At 44.1% G+C, this 16,790-nt stretch overlaps 1 protein-coding gene across 2 annotated transcripts in view; it reads left to right on the top strand.

The window, feature by feature from the left end:
* Nucleotides 1-16,790, top strand: part of SLC44A3 (solute carrier family 44 member 3) — a 217,191-nt gene that overhangs the window by 18,612 nt on the left and 181,789 nt on the right. For both annotated transcript variants that reach the window (XM_077452856.1, XM_077452855.1), the window contains exon 3: nucleotides 12,574-12,678. In XM_077452856.1, the coding sequence (XP_077308982.1) occupies nucleotides 12,574-12,678 (105 nt within the window). The remainder of the gene's footprint in view (nucleotides 1-12,573; nucleotides 12,679-16,790) is intronic.

The following is a 16,790-nucleotide window of genomic DNA, read 5'->3' on the forward strand; positions in this document are numbered from 1 at the left end:
TTACAAAATAGGGGATAGTTTATAGCATTTTTATTAAAAAAAAAAATTTCTTACTAGTAATGGCGGCGATCAGCGATTTTTTTTTTTTTTTTTTTTTTTTTTTTTTTTTTTTTATTTTTTTTTTTTATTGTGACTGTGACATTATGGCGGACACATCGGACATTTTTGACACATTTTTGGGGCCATTGTCATTTATACAGCAATCGATGCTATTTAAATGCACTGATTCCTGTGTAAATGACACTGGCAGTGAAGGGGTTAACAACTAGGGGGGGCGAGGAGGGGTGTGGCCCGGCATGTGATGTCACTGATTGTCTCTCACTATAACAGGGAACAGACGATCAGTGACAGCCACAGTAGGAAGCACAAGGAGAGGTTTGTTTACACAGACCTCTCCTCGTTCTTCAGCTCTGTGACCCGATCGTGGGACACCAGCGATGGGGTCCGCTGGTCCCACGGTCACGGAGCTCAGGACCGGGTCGGGAGCGCATTGCCGGTGGTGCGCTCATGACCCACGGCTGGGCACTTAAAGAGCAATGTACCTGTACGTGCTTGTGCCCAGCTGTGCCCGTCACAAGAAAATTATGGGGTCTGTCATTATGCTGGCACACTGGCTTCAATACTTTGTTAGATGCTGATTTAAAACAAATATTCAAATCTGGAAAGTCAGACAAACCTCGGAAGTCAAAAAGAGGGGGAAAACACTGCGCTCCCTATATAAGTGACAAAAAATTGTGATATAACACAAAACAGCAGCTAACATACAAACAAACCAAGTCAAAATAACGAATGATAACAAACAATGTAGCGCTATAATGTCAAAAAATGTAAAAAACCTAGATATAAATCACCAAATGATCTGGTAGTGAAATCAAACTTAAAAGGTCAGCACACATATCACATTTTGTGCAGTCCAGTAAGTAATACAGAAAATGTGCTACAGTGAACTAACAATATGAGCATAAAAAAGTCCAGCTATGAAAAAGTTATGTGAAACGTGAGTCCAGATATTCCGTTGGTATGAACTATGTATAGCCTTCCGTTCACAGCCAGAAATTATTATAGAAAACGGTGGATACCCTTACCGAAAATGGTGGACACAAACTACTATACAGTAAATGTCATGCAGGCTTATGTGCGTCACACACCATTCGTATACATCAGGTCATGGATCACCATCCGAATAGTCGCTGCCCACTTCAGGATCGATACACCTCAGATCTTCAGGGTTTTCAACTCTCTCTCTCGAAGGTTTCGGTCAGCTAGGAGCTCGGAGCGGGTTCACCATAAACAAAAGGTAAGGACACAATGCCTCTCATAGTGAAATTCCACCATTGGAGGTTTTATTTGAAAAAAAAATTCCAAATGACATATAAAAAATGACATAAAAAATATCCAAAAAGAATCACGTGATCCAATAAAAATGAACGATAAAAAGAGCAATATGGGGAGCAGGAAACGCTAGCCCTAGGGTTTTCAATGGTGGAATTTCACTATGAGAGGCATTGTGTCCTTACCTTTTGTTTATGGTGAACCCGCTCCGAGCTCCTAGCTGACCGAAACCTTCGAGAGAGAGTTGAAAACCCTGGAGATCTGAGGTGTATCGATCCTGAAGTGGGCAGCGACTATTCAGATGGTGATCCATGACCTGATGTATACGAATGGTGTGTGACGCACATAAGCCTGCATGACACATTTACTGTATAGTAGTTTGTGTCCACCATTTTCGGTAAGGGTATCCACCGTTTCCTATAATAATTTCTGGCTGTGAACGGAAGGCTATACATAGTTCATACCAACGGAATATCTGGACTCGCGTTTCACATTATTTTGTCATAGCTGGACTTTTTTATGCTCATATTGTTAGTTCACTGTAGCACATTTTCTTTATTCCTTACTGGACTGCACAACATGTGTTATGTGTGCTGACCTTTTAAGTTTGATTTCACTACCAGATCATTTGGTCATTTATATCTAGTTTTTTTACTTTTTGTTTTTTTTGACATTATAGTGCTACATTGTTTGTTATCAAACCTCAGAAGTCCTTGTATGCAGAATTGTTCTGTATCTTAAAAGAGAAGTATGTTCTGCTCTCTGCTGAAAACTGGTCTCAGGAGTGCAAAACTAATTACACTCCTGTGATCCATAGAAGTACAGCCAAACAAGCGTTGGCTATACTTCTCCTTTAAGGACATATCTGAAGAGGGTTATTAAGACAACCAGGCAGTTTGCATTTTTAGAAGGTAATTTTTCTCTCGGTGGCCTCTGTGCATGCTCTAATGGCCTGAAATAGCCACAATCACCTTGTATCCAGACTGTGTGGTCTTGGCTTTAGTACTGGTATGATGTCATATTACCCAGTATTTAAAATCTATTCATAATACAGTGGTTTCTTTTGATGAGGCAGTTGTGGGGTTTGTAAAGGAAGGGCCAAAAATAAAGTTGTGGGCATCGGTTTTCATTGCCACCTTGTTTGTTTACGCAGACGGCAGTATTTTAGTTATTTAAAACTGAACTCTGATTTCTCTGTATGCTGTTAGCTTCTCCCAGTGTATATATAAGCTGCAGCTGGTCAGATATATCCCAACTCTTTTTTCCAGCTGGAGGGCATCCATCTTCTAGCCCAGGGGTCTCCAAACTGCGGCCCAAGGGCCCTTTGCTTGCCTTTATCCAGCCCTTGGGGAACTTTTCCTTCCACTGATACCAACAATGTGGCAATATTCCTGCTATTGACACCAATAATGGGGTACTATTCCTTAAACTGATATCTATGATAGGGCACTATTCCTCCCAATGGCCACATTCTGGCCCCCTTAAAGTCTGGAGGACAGTAAACTGGCACTTGGTTTAGAACGTTTAGAGACCAAGCCATGGGTGTCAAATTTCTTTTCATTTCGGGCCACATCAGCATTATGGTTGCCCTCAAGGGGTGGTTGCATCAGTAAGACTAGATGTCCAGGGAACCCACCCTTATATCAGATGTCAAGAGTCCCATCACCATCAGAAGTCAAGCATCTACCACCCTCCCTTACTTCACAGTGCACCTCCTTTTATGCTGCTGGGAAGAAGCTAGGGGTGGAGCTGGGAAGCAGAAAGTGCAGGGTCTGGAGGAGGACCAGAGGAGGGCTAGTCCTCTCTGCTGCCATCTGCTGAGACCTGGGGGGGGGGGGTTTAGAGACCAGCCTCTCCACAGCTGTCAGGACAAGCATGGATTTCTGTCAAAGGAGTTATGTTCTCCTCTCTGCTGCTGAGAGCTGAGACAAGGTGGGGGCAGAGACCTAATGGGAGAGGTGTGAGGGCCAGGTGAAATGGCTTGGTGGGCCGGAGCCTTGTGTTTGACACGTGATCTAGCCCCATTCTCCCCATCCTACACTGTTCCTGGCCCACCCATTTCAGTTCTTTAAATTATGGAGGCTCAGCACCACATGTGGACAAATAAAATCTTCCTAAGAACAACAACTCCAGACTGACATCCATCTGACAAGGCATTTGGATATTTACTTGGAAGAGGAACTTCAGCGCTTCCCCTCCACCCATTTTTTTTTTTTTTTTTTGCCTTTTACTGTCTTCTGCACAGTACAGATACTCCCCAGCCAGCAGATCCAACGTTGAGAGAGGAGGAGAGTACCGCTGGAGAATGAAGGTCCGTTTTAAGGTGGTTGTAAACCCTCTTACCAAGTGAAGTGAATAGCCTCAGTTGATACACAGAGATGAAAGAAATCATCCTACGTAAGTTTTGCATGTATTTCTGCTGTCTTCCCCTTTATACACTCTTTGAAAAGTGCAGATGGTGTTAGAAATCTTTCTTCCTCTCAGCAGTAGGTGGGGAGTCTGGGCATACACTGTGTGAGAGCTGATTGGAGGAAAGCCCCCCCCCCCCCCCCCCCACATATGCAGAGGAACAAAGGAACATGCAGAGCTGTAGCCTGAATAGACAAGCTCTCTGCTTATCTATCTCTAAGCCCCTGTCCGACACAAATTTTCAGCTGCTGTTATCTCATGTGTCTGAGAACTTTTGAATTTTTATCATGCTGATAACAGAGGCCCCAGAGAGAGATGGCACTAAGAGCTTTGGAGAGAGATAAGTAAACGCCGCAGATATATGTGCTAAAATCAAATTTCCTGAATGGGGTTTACAACCACTTTAACTCCTCCCAAGAGCCAGCCCACTGTTTACATTAATTTCTGATTGTTCTTGAGAAGAGTACTGGGGCAGGGTGCTGTGATGTTCTGATGATGGGGTGTACAGCACCGTGCTGGCGACTCACACCAGTCATGATCTGCCTGCCCTGCAAAGGAAAGCACAGTGACCCAATGAAATCACTGAGCCTAAAATAAGATTTGTACTAAAAATGTAAAAGTTTTATTCAAAATTGTACCAACATTTTGATGAGGTGGGAAGGAGGAACCAGGGAAGATGAAATCTAACAGGTTAAAGTTTAGGCAGGCAGAGCAGTGTTTGTTTTCGTGTGTGGTTTTCCTTATGCGGCAGCCGGCAGAGAGCCAGCACAGACAAACAATCCACAGGCTTCAAATATTTTTACTCTGGCTAGGCAGTCACTGGCTCATCTCTTCTGGGCATGTGCCCAAAAACCTGCCAGTAAACTGTTACATTCCCCCCGGCACTGATAAAAGATCGGCATATCTTCACATGTTATATAAGCTGACATAAAAAGAAAAAAACAATATTCCCAACTCTTAAACTGCACTCCTATGAGAGTGTGTACATGTACACTGCTGGGCCTGTGCTTCTGCTCTGTTCTGAAGTGTATTATGTTTGGTGTTGTCTGTGTGAGCTTGTAGACGGCTACATACACTGTTATAGACAATACAAGCAAGACTAAGGAGAGGCGCAGCACTAGGAGACTCGGGCTCTACTGCGCTTCACCATGTGTCAATCTAGCGCTGAGAATTCGCCGACAGGAGGAGCGTGCAGAATGATGAATTTATCTGTGTTTTGCTTCTTAGTTTTGCAACCATCAGGTGCTGTAGGCCATGTCTTATTGCAGCCTTTCTCAACCTTTTCAACACAGAGCAACCCTTGAAAAAGTTCTCCGGTCTCGGGGGAACCCCTGCAAAAAATTAGAAATCTACAACTCATGATACAATAGTGTGATGGTCAGTTGGAAGAATGATCCTTATACATATGGTCATTGGGAAGAATTGCCTCCTTACAGGTAGCTAAAAAGATCAATGGTGTCAGTGGGAACTTATCTGAGAGGCAGATATTGCCCAATGCTGAAGGAAGCCCTAGCAACCTCTGGAGGAACCCTGGTTGAGAATCACTATCTTATTGCTTAAAGGGACACTAAATGATGGTTGAAATATGTATTCCTAACTCAGAAAAGTACCTTCTATTGCTCTCAAACTCCTCCAAATGTCAAAATAGCATTTTATTTTTTTTGCTGCTGTGACCTGACTTCCTCTTAGAGATTGCCCCTGAGATTACCTATGGACTATAAAAACGGCCAGATTTGTAGTGTGCGTAGAGTTGTCCACATGACCACAACAAACATGCACTGCCCTTTCCAAGCAAACGTGAGTGAGGAAATGGAGGTTCAGGTGCTCAAGAAGGACATTCCATAAGGAAAAATAGATTACAGGGACATTAACTACTTCAGCTCTGGAAGAATTTACCCCCTTCCTGACCAGAGCACTTTTTCGATTCGGCACTGCGTCGCTTTAACTGACAATTGCGCGGTCGTACGACGACGTACTCAAACAAAATCCTTTTTTTTCCCTACAAAAATCTTTAGGTGGTATTTGATCACCTCTGCAATTTTTATTTATTGTGCTATAAACAGAAAAAGCGACAATTTTGAAAAAAACGCATTATTTTTTTACTTTTTGCTATAATAAATATCCCCCAAAAATATATTTAAAAAAACATTTTTTTTCCTCAGTTTAGGCCAGTATGTATTCTACATATTTTTGGTAAAAAAAAATAAGCAATAAACGTATATTGATTGGTTTGTGCAAAAGTTATAGCGTCTACAAAATAGGGGATAGATTTATAGCATTTGTATTATTTACTTTTTACTAGTAATGGCGACAATCTGCGATTTATTTATTATTTTTTATTGTGACATTATGGCAGACACATCGGACAATTTTGACAAATTTTTGGGACCATTGGCATTAATCCAGTGATCAATGTATAAAATTTCCTTGATTACTGTAAAAATGTCAGTGTCACTGGCAATGAAGGGGTTAACACTAGGGGGCGCTCGAGGGGTTAACCATGTTCCCTGAGAGTTGATTCTAAGTGAAGGGGGAGGGGACTGACTAAAGGAAGTGACGGATCGTGGTTCCTAGCTAATAGGAACACACGATCTGTCACTCCTGTCAGAACACTCCTGTTCTGTCTCTCCTGGTCACGATCGCTCGTGGCCGGCGGTCATCGCGACCGTTGGCCACGAGCACCGGCACCCCTGCTATCCCGACCCCGCGAGCCGACGTATAGCTACCACAGCTTGCGCAGGGGAGCCAACGTGCCGCAGTATAACTGCAGCGGTTGGTCGGGAAGCAGATTCTGGGGGTTGCATTCTATGCATTATGGTGAAAAACCTTTTTTGCTGCAGCAACCCCCCCCCCCTTTTTTTTCTTACCTGAGCACGATTGTTCGTTTCAGCAACGGGAACGACCACAGCAGCTCCAGCCGCTGTCTCAGGTCCTCATTGGATAGATTGATAGCAGCACGAAACATAGAGCTACCGTCCATCATGAACTCGGTGTGTGTACCCATTCATCAGCTTACCGGTAGCTCTATGTTTTTGGTACAGCACAGGACACAATTGTGAGAGTCTTTACATGCCGGGGACCCATCCGCCTGCCGGGCCATTTGCGCTATCAATGACTACACGCTTTTTAATTTGCCAGATTTTGTAAGTGTTTTTAATCTTGTTTGGGGAAATAAATAGCTACTAATTCTGCACTTAGAGGACCCTCTCTCTTCTGTCTTATTTTGTCAATCAAATCCAGTGACATGGGTGCCAGAGGTGGGGCCAAGTCCTGCTGTCTGTATTAATGGACAAAGCAGCAGGACTCGGGAGCGTGCCTGCATGAGTGCCCCCATGGAAAGTGGCTCTCCGTGGGGGCACTCGAGAAGAGGTGCAGCCAGGAGTGCCACCAGGGGACCCCAGAAAAGGAGGATCGGGAATGCTCTGTGCAAAACCCTTGCACAGAGGATGTAAGTATGACATGTTTGTTATTTTAAAGATAAAAAAAAATGAAGCTTTACAGTCACTTTTAAGTAGCGGGCGTATATTAATTATTTTTGGACGCACGGCACATATACTGCAGCGGGGCAGTTGCTCTGCGCCGGATCACGTACATCAGGGCTTGACAAATTTGCTTAGAATCTAGGAGCCAGCTAAAAAAGTTAGGAGTCAGGTCCGTAACGGCGATCTAGACCTGTCCCTGGCCTGACATGGAGACGAGTGAGGGAAAGATAGCTCCATTAGCATTGCTGGTTGTCATACCAACGGCCATCACAAGAGGGCACCAGATTCCAGAAGGAATCATAGGACCGCAGAAGGCCTCAAAGTCGTGGCCTCAATTACTGGCCGCCGATGGAACGGCCCAACGCGATCACGCCAGGGGGGTCCACGGAGAAAAGATACCCCCAGCTGTGCTGTCCCAGGCGCCAGGTCGCTAATTCTAGTCGCAAATTCGACCTGGCGCCTGGGTTTTGTCGAGCCCTGACGTACATGGTATGTGATCTTACACTTCCAGGTCTGGGGTGCTCATGAACCCACGATCATTAGGCATAGAAGCAGAGCAGTGATCTGCCTGTGTAAACAAGAAGATCGCTTTTCTGTCAGTAGGGAAGGCATTGCTTCTGTGTTCCTGCTAAGCAGGAACATGGATCAATGCCTTCCCCTAGTGAAAGCACCTCCCACACTGCACAAACACTGGCTAGGCACACAGTTAACCCTTTGATTGCCCCTGATGTTTAATCCTTTCCCAGCCAGTGTCATTAGTACAGTGACAGTGCATAAATTGATGAAGAAATTCTATATTTTTTTTTTTCCCCAAAAATATATAAAAAACTTTTTCCTCAGGTTAGGCCAATATGTATTCTTCTACATATTTTTGGTAAAAAAAAATTGCAATAAGCGTATATATTGATTCGTTTTTGCAAAAGTTATAGCTTCTACAGAATAGGGCATAGTTTTATGGCATTTTTGTTATTCATTTATTTTTATTACTAATGGCGGCAATCTGCGACTTTTATGAGGAATGCGACATTATAGCGGACACGTTGGACAATTTTGACACATTTTTGGGACCATTGGCATTTTTTCCAGCGATCAGTGCTATAAAATGCATAGATTACTGTAAAAATGTCACTGGCAGTGAAGGGGTTAACCACTAGGGGGGCAATCAAGGGGGTAATGTGTTCCCTATTGTGTGTTCTAACTGAAGGGGGAGGGGACTGTGTAGGGAAAGAGATCGCTGTTCATACTCTGTATGAACAGGTAATCTGTCACTTCTTCCCTCAGAGAACTGTAAACTGTGTTTATACACACAGATGCCGGTTCTCCGTGTGCCCTGAGCGATTGTGGGAGCCCGACTGTGATCGCGACCAGGCACTTGCATCGGCTCTGCGGATGAGCAGGGGCCCCCTAGTGGCAATAGGGCGAAGCAACATTGCATAACGTTTTTTCGCCCAACTGTGCCATTCTGCCACAGTACAACTGCGGCATATGGTCGACAAGTGGTTAAAGTGGTATTAAACCCAAAAACCAAAAATTGCAGCTTACCAATCAATAAATGTGATGGCTGCATCAGTTTTCTTTTTCTTTCTTTTTTTTATTAGTGAGAGACAACTCTGGAGGGATGAAAATGGGAGGTGCAGCAGACAGAAGCATTGTCAGTCTAGGGGGAAGGAGAGTGGTAAATGTATTTACAGACTTATATACACCAACAGCTTGAAGCCAAACTCCGGCTTACAGCTTATAATTAAGGATAGGCGAATAGTTCGGCCCAAGCAGATGTTCAGCCGTTCGCCGAACCCCCAAATTGTCAGGGTGTTCACCCCAACGAACACCCTGCAATGCACTGAGCACTGCATGGTGTATTGTGCGCCATGATTGGGTAAGCTGGTTGTTAAGGAGTGTGTCATCAGCTGTTAATGGATTTCCTCACTGACAGCTGAATAATATTAATAAAATAAAAAAAGGGGGTCCCCCCCCCCCAAAATCCATACCAGACCCTTAGCCAGGCATGCAACCTGGCAAGACAGGAAAGGGGATGGGATGAGCGAGCACCCCCCCCCCCCCGAACCATAACAGGCTACATGCCCTCAACATGAGAGGGTGGTGCTTTGGGGCCCCACCCCAAAGCACCTTGTCTCCATGTTGATGGGGACAAGGGCCTCATCCCCACAATCATGGCCGGTGGTTGTGGGGATCTGCGGGTGGGGGACTTATCAGAATCTGAAAGCCCCCTTTAACAAGGAGGGCCCCCCATGTGAATGAATATCAGGTACATAGTACCCCTACCCATTCACCAAAGTAATAAAAACAAGAGACAAGTTTTTGACAAAACCTTTTAATAAAAATTAAAAGAATAGTGCCCCTTGATGTAAATCCATCCTCAATCATGCCGACTCGTAAAATACGTCACCTGGTGGCCACCGGGTGACATAGCCAGGTGGCCCACCCCTTACCTATATAAGCAATGTCAAAGTACAGAGCATGCATTCGGCAGGAAGCGTTCCCAGGAGGCGGAGCGTTTTTGTTTTTTCTTCTTTATTTTTGGGTCAGCGGGCGGCGTGATTGACGATGGATTTACATCGATGGACACTTTTTTAATTTCTTTAAAGGATTTGTCTAAAAAGGGTCTTGTTTGGTGAATGCGTGGGGGTACTATGTACCCAAAACTCATTCACATGGGGGGGGGGGCTAGGATCTGGGGCCCCCTTATTAAAGTACCTAGACCCCATACCCATCTTATGTCCAAATACGTGGGCATAGAAGTCTTCAAATTAGGCGCTTTAGCTTTTTCCTGCTTGGCTGTCATAAACTTCAGTTGGGTTTGCTGTTTGGGTTAGAACATTTCCCCTGTTCAGGAGTTATGCTGCGAACTGAACAGGGGGGTCTTCAGGCCATGCCTACTTAGGAGTTACAGTAAACAGTTGTGTACCGTATGGGATAAAGGTTTTATGTAAATAAATAAAAGATTATAATTTTAATCACCTCTGCCAGTGTTAAAGGATATATAAAGGTTTGTTTAAACAAAAGCAAAAAACATGTACTCCTCTTCTGGGGTCCCTCAGCGGCGATACTTGTTCCTCCTCTTCTCCTTGAGTGCCCCGTTTTCAATCGTGCGGGCATGCTCCCGTCTGCTGCTGCTGTGTCCATTGACGCAGACCCCAGGACTCGGCCCGGCTCCTGTGTCATTGGATTTGATTGACAGCAGCGGGAGCCAATGGCTGCTATCAATCTATCCAATCAGGACCCAAGACACTGGCTGGAGCTTCTGTGCTCATCCCCGTCGCTGGAAAGACCAGGTTCAGGTAAGTAAAAGGGGGGGCTCTGGGGGACTGCTGCATCACAGGAGGTTTTTCACCTGAATGCATAGAATGCATTCAGGTGAAAAACCCTGAGGGTTTACAACCTTACAACCCCTTTTAAGTGGTTTTCTCATCCATGTAAACTGATACATTCTGATGGACAGCTTGAGCTTATGAAAAACAGCCTTGTTGGCTGCATCAACTGATGAAAAGAGAAGGAAAAGAGACTAAAAAGGGAAACTAATGCAACCATGACATCCAAGAATTGGTAAGCTGCAATATAATGTTTGCTTTTGGATTCAATACTACTAAAGTGTGTGCTCTGAACACCGTTCCCCTTTAATACACGACTGACCGTATAAAGTGTGAAGGGGCCTCAGAGATCTGTCATAATAAATAGCTTCTGCAAAAGGGGATGTTGGATAAAAAATTTGGAATAAATGCAAATGAAATTTTCACACATTCAGCTCTTGCTAGTAAATGCTTTGGCCTGTCTCCGTCCAGTTTATTTACACGGGGTCTGGGAATCCCAGCCTTGGCAGTTCTCAGACCAGGTTCCTACCAGTGCCAAGTTCAAGGTTTTTACTTGCTCATCCAGATGCTGGTTGTCAGGGCAGCAGGATATTTCTGTGAAATAGGACCAGTTGTCAGAAGTGAGAAGGATATGGCTGGTGCTTGCTGGCCTCTTATTTCTTCTGATGTTTTTTGTATCGCAAACATTTTGGTTCACGTTTCTGACAGCAGTCTCAACATGACCAATATGGGAACCTGTAGAGAAAACCGATTTGAGTTAGTGATTCTAAAGGTTCTAAGAAAAAAAAAAAGTAATAAACATGTTATATTTAGAGTGGTTTTGTGCAGAGCAACTTCAGTCCTCTTCTTTTTGGGCCCCCAGCCAGCAGTTTTGGCTTCTCCCCCCCCCTTCAAGTGCCCCAATAGCAAGCCTCATAGAATGCATGAAGGTAAAAAAGCCTTCTACCTTTAGAACCACTTTAACCACTTGCCAACCAGCGACATACCCGTACGTTGCTGAGCTTCAAGCAGTTTTACCAGGATTAGCCGCAGGATTGCTTTTACAAGCAGCGGGAGGGGACGTTCCTTCCCACCACCCTACAAGGCTTGCTTGGGCTCTCCTGTCCCACTGGGAGACCTGAGCACCCAACTGGCGCATTCATCGGCTGGACAGCCGAACAAAGCCGGGATCAGCTTTGATCGGTATTATGCTATGGTAACCCTGAAGCGATGTCCTAACATCACATCCAGTTTTCCCAGATGTCAACGGCACTATTTAAAAAAAAAAAACTAAAGCATGCAAAAAACGCAGATCTTGGAGTTTTTAAGGGCAGAAATTGCATTTGGAGTCCCAGATCTCTCCATATAGAGTAACTGTCACATGCATATTGCTGTCGCAAGGATGTTTACATTCCTTGTGACAGCAATAAAAGTGATTTAAAAAAATGTAAAGTAACTGTAAAAATAAAAAATTTAACGTGCCCCCTTGCTTTCGTGCAAAGGCGAAGGTGTGCGTCAGTCCTGCACACATACAAACGGCAGTTGCCCCACACATGCAAGGCATCACAGCAAACATCAAATCATGGGCAGTAATTTTAGCATGAGAGCTCCTCTGTAAATTTTAAATAGTAACCTGTAAAGGCTTTTAAAACACCACCTATGGGTAGTAAAATGTTTGCCGCCCTTGCATGGGCGTGCACAATTTTAAAGCGTGACATTTTTGGTATCTATTTACTCAGCATAACACCATCTTAACACCACCACCACAAAATACAATTTTTTTTTTTATATGTAAACAAAAGTATCAGAAATGGCCTGGAGGTCAAGTGTTTAAGGTACAATATGGTTGTGTAGCAATTAGTATGTAAAGTGTGAGTGTAACTTGTTGATGCTATATAACAGCCTGTAATGAATAAATAACTTGTGAAGCTATTGTGTAGTTATTATTTCCCCATCATTGCAGATGGAAATTTCACAGATGTATTGTGTCACCTAGTGTCATAATTGCCTCTTATCCTTACAATGTGAATTCTCGGTTTCAGGTATCAGGTGAAAATCCCACACCAAGACAATGGAGGCCTTCACTGTACAGGAAGTGCACAGATATTCCGTGGCTGGTGTTTTTTTTTCTTTTCTGGTCGGGTTTGGTAAGTCATTGTTTTCAAGTAACGTTCTCAGGTACCTGAATAACTGTACTGTATTGGATTGGCATTTGTCAAATAGCAGGCGTAAACACCATTGTGTCAGTTAAAGTGCTGCAGCCAGTCAAGAGTCCTTGGCCCCGCTTACTGAACAGTTACATGTTATTTCTCTTTGCCTGTTTTCATTGCCTTTTGTGCTGAACGTTTTTAATTTATTTTAGAGTATTATTTAATGGACAAAAAAGATCCTTTTGCATACGGTAGGAATGGGGTAAAATCCTTGCCAGGTTATTTTTTTGTTTCCTGTCCCAGAGATGCAACAAAGTAGGTAAGAGGATGTCTCACAAAGTGAGCAGAATTCCCTTTTTTAGACGATTGTTCCTGGAGCAGGTAAAATTTTGGATAGACTGAGGACAATGGTCACCAGCACAAATAGAGGGTGAATCTCCCCAATGGGGACAGAGACAGCAATAAAAACTTGTCAGCGTATCTAAACCTTCCCCACTCTATTCAAAGCATAGCCCCTTCGCGCCTAATTCCGCATACACACGATCGGAATTCCGGCCAGAAAAAGACAGATGAGAGCTTTTCATTGGAAAATGCGACCGTGTGTATGCTTGATCGAAATTTAGCTGTCCGAATTTCCGCCAGCCAAAAATTGATAGCATGTTCTCAATTTTCCCGACGGAAAAACTTTCTATTGGTAATTCCGATCGTGTGTATGCAATTCCGACACGCCAAAAATCATGCATGCTCAGATTCAACTACGAGACAGAAGCTATTGGCTACAGGCTATTGAACTTCATTTTTCTAGTCACGTCGTACGCGTTGTATGTCACTGCGTTATAAATGATCGGAATTTGGTGTGACCGTGTGTAGGCAAGACAGCTTGAGCCGAATTCCGTCGGGAAAACCATCAGAGCTTTTTCCGCTGAGGATTCCAATCGTGTGTACGCAGCATAGGGGTAAAACAAATGTTAAAGCAGAGGTCCGCCCCCCCGTGAAAAATTAAAAGCCAGCAGCTGCACGTACTACCGGCGCTGACTTTTAATAATCGGACAGCGAGTCCAGCGATGTCGGCACCGCAGCTGATGTTTCCATCAGCTGTCCGGTGCATGCCATCTCCATTGCGAGTAAGGGAACCCAGCAGAGAAGCTTTACGGCTTCATGCCAGGAAGGAGGAGGGAGCCCGGGCGGTGACGTCAATACCTGCACTTGAGGCTCCCGGTGGGGGGAACAGGATACCTGTTAAAGACAGAGTACAACAAGCGGAAGTTCCACTTTTAGTAAAATTGTACATGTCACAACTACTTTGTGTACCCAGGTGGATTATACCTTATTTGTTTTGTTTTTTTTAGGACAAATTGGGCTTTCTTTTAGATGGTGAATGGTAACAGATATCTCTTGTTTGTGTGTTTTCTTTACTATTTTTTTTTTACAAAATAGTAAAAAAAATATATTTTCTTTAAATTTAGCTGTATGTTTTTTTTTTTTTTTGCTATTTCCATAACTTGCCACCAAAGAACAACCACAAATACATTCTCCTGCTCCTGACAATCACAGTGATACCATATATGTGTATATTTGTTGTTGTTTATATCCTTAGTAGGGCCCAGAAACAATAGTGTTCATTTTCTTTTTATCCTGCCTAAAACTAAGAGCGGCAAGGATGTGGAATTCCCTTCCACAGGCGGTGGTCTCAGCGGGGAGCATCGATAGTTTTAAGAAACTATTAGATAAGCACCTGAACGACCACAACATACAGGGATATTAATAGCAAGGGCCAAACAGCAAGGGCCAAAATTCCCCATTCATCCTGTTATCTACAGACGGCGAAAAAGCATTCGACAGGGTGAATTGGACTTTCCTTTTGGTCACCTTGCGACATATTGATATGCCAACAAGCATCCTATTTTGGATTTCTGCCATCTACTCAACCCCTACAGCAAAGGTCAAGATAAATGTAGAAGCTTCCAACTCCTTCACGATAAGCAACGGCACGAGACAAGGGTGCCTGGTTTCCCGCTCCTCTTCATACTTTCTTTGGAACCCCTGCTGCAACACATTAGGCTCAACCCTGACATTAGAGGACTCGAAACCAGCACATACTACCACAAGTTGCTGCATATGCGGACGACCTATTGTTTTACATATTTTGGAACCGCATATCTTTCTACCGGTCCTCTTATCAGCAATACGCGATTATAGCACTTTGGCAGATTTTAAAATTAATTTGCAAAAAAGCAGAAGCGCTCAATGTTTCACTTACTCCTAGCTCTCTCAATTCGCCTTAGTGGCAACTTCCCCTTTCCGAGGGGCTCCTCATTCTATCCAATAGCTAGGCACTAGGATCCCCTCCAACCTTCTCCTCATTTACCAACTCAACTTCCAGCCCCTTCTGAACATTTTTTCTACAGACTTGGACAGATGGAAGAACATGGTGATTTCTTGGTTTGGCAGATGCAATGTTTTAAATATGAACATTATGCCGAGGCTGCTTTTCCTCTTACAAGCATTACCAATTAGCATTCCGCAGAGTTTTTTTTCCGTAAGCTCCGAACGACTTTTATTAATTACGTCTGGCAGGACAAACCTTCGTGGCTCCGGAGAACCCTTTTACAGTGACCAAAGCTCAGAGGAGGTGTTGGACTCCCAGACCCAGCTCTATATTGCACAGTGGTCCACATGAATAGAGTAGTAGACTGGTGCAGACACCTAACTCATAAATTATGGGTCTCCTTGGAGCAGGAAATAGTGCAGACCCTCATGGCAGGCCTGTCCTGGAGCGGGATCAGTTACTCCCGTTTTTCTTCTTCACACCCATTAATCAAACCCACCTTATATGAGCTCCGCAGATACTATAGGATAGCAGAGACGGACAGTTTTCCCTCTCTGTTAACGCCTATTATCTGACACCCAGACTATATACCGAGTATCTCCTGAAGGAGATTGGTTAGAGCCTCTTCCTTTCTTGGGTCCTCTGAGTGCATTAACCCCTCAAACTTATACCCCACCCTTAATTCTGACATTTTGGGCAAGTGGAAGATCTCACAACTATCACACTTTATAAGATCCCTCCCAGATCATGGCTGCTTTCGTAGCCAACCCACGCAGTTTGAAGATTTATGCCTAGGAGATGAGCATGTACAGAAATCTCTATCCTGTTCTTATAATATTCTACTGACAGCCACATCTCAAAATGATCCTCCGTATCTGAAGAAATGGGAGAGAAACCTCAACGTTATGTTCACGGAAGATAAAAAAAAAATCGCATCCTTTTATTTGCGCACAAGTCGTCCCTGCGCAGTAAATATCAGGAGATCACTTTCAAGATTCTGACGCACTGGTACAGGACCCCATCGGTGCTAGAGTCAATATTCCCAGGAGATAGCTCTTTGTGCTGGAGGTGCGGTACCCAGACTGGCACATTACTCCACATCTTCTATAAATGTCCGATGATGGCACCTTTTTGGAGACAGGTCCTGAAGATCATCCACAAGCTCTACTGATATCTCTCTTCATGACAATCCACCAGCTGTACTCCTGAATTTTACCCCTATGTCTTGTAAGCGATATCACAAAGCTTTACTGAAACACCTTTTAAATGCAGTAAGGGCCTGTGCCCCCACTATGTGGAAGCAACAGTCTCCGCCTTTTGGTGTTGCAGTGGTTTGCCAGGGTGAACGACATACAGCAGATGGAACACCTGACGGCAGCCCTTGGTGAAAGAGAGGAGAAACACAATACACTTTGGATACACTGGGATTCGTTCCGGTTCTCAAACGATTATGGGACATACACTTGAGCAATTTCCTAAATGAGAATCGGAGGCCTGGAGCCGTTGACCCCGCCAAAACTCTTTACCCTCCCTTCCCTCTTACTCCCCCTTCCTGTCCCCTTTATTCCCCCTCTCCCCCCCCCCCCTTTTTTTTCCCCTTCTCATCCCATCTGCCCATTTCTCTCCCTTCCTGACACCTAATGTGTCATCCATTTTTCTATATTACCCAGAAAAAAATCTACCAGTATGTGATGATCAATAGGTGTGACACCCCTACAATATTGGGGAAAAGAGCAGTGTCTGGCACAGTATAAGACATATACGTGATGCTCCCTACCTT

This window comes from Lithobates pipiens, unplaced genomic scaffold (assembly GCF_037356315.1).
Source record: "Lithobates pipiens isolate NorthernLeopardFrog02 unplaced genomic scaffold, aLitPip1_a1.2 Scaffold_23, whole genome shotgun sequence".
Taxonomy (NCBI): Eukaryota; Metazoa; Chordata; class Amphibia; order Anura; family Ranidae; genus Lithobates; species Lithobates pipiens.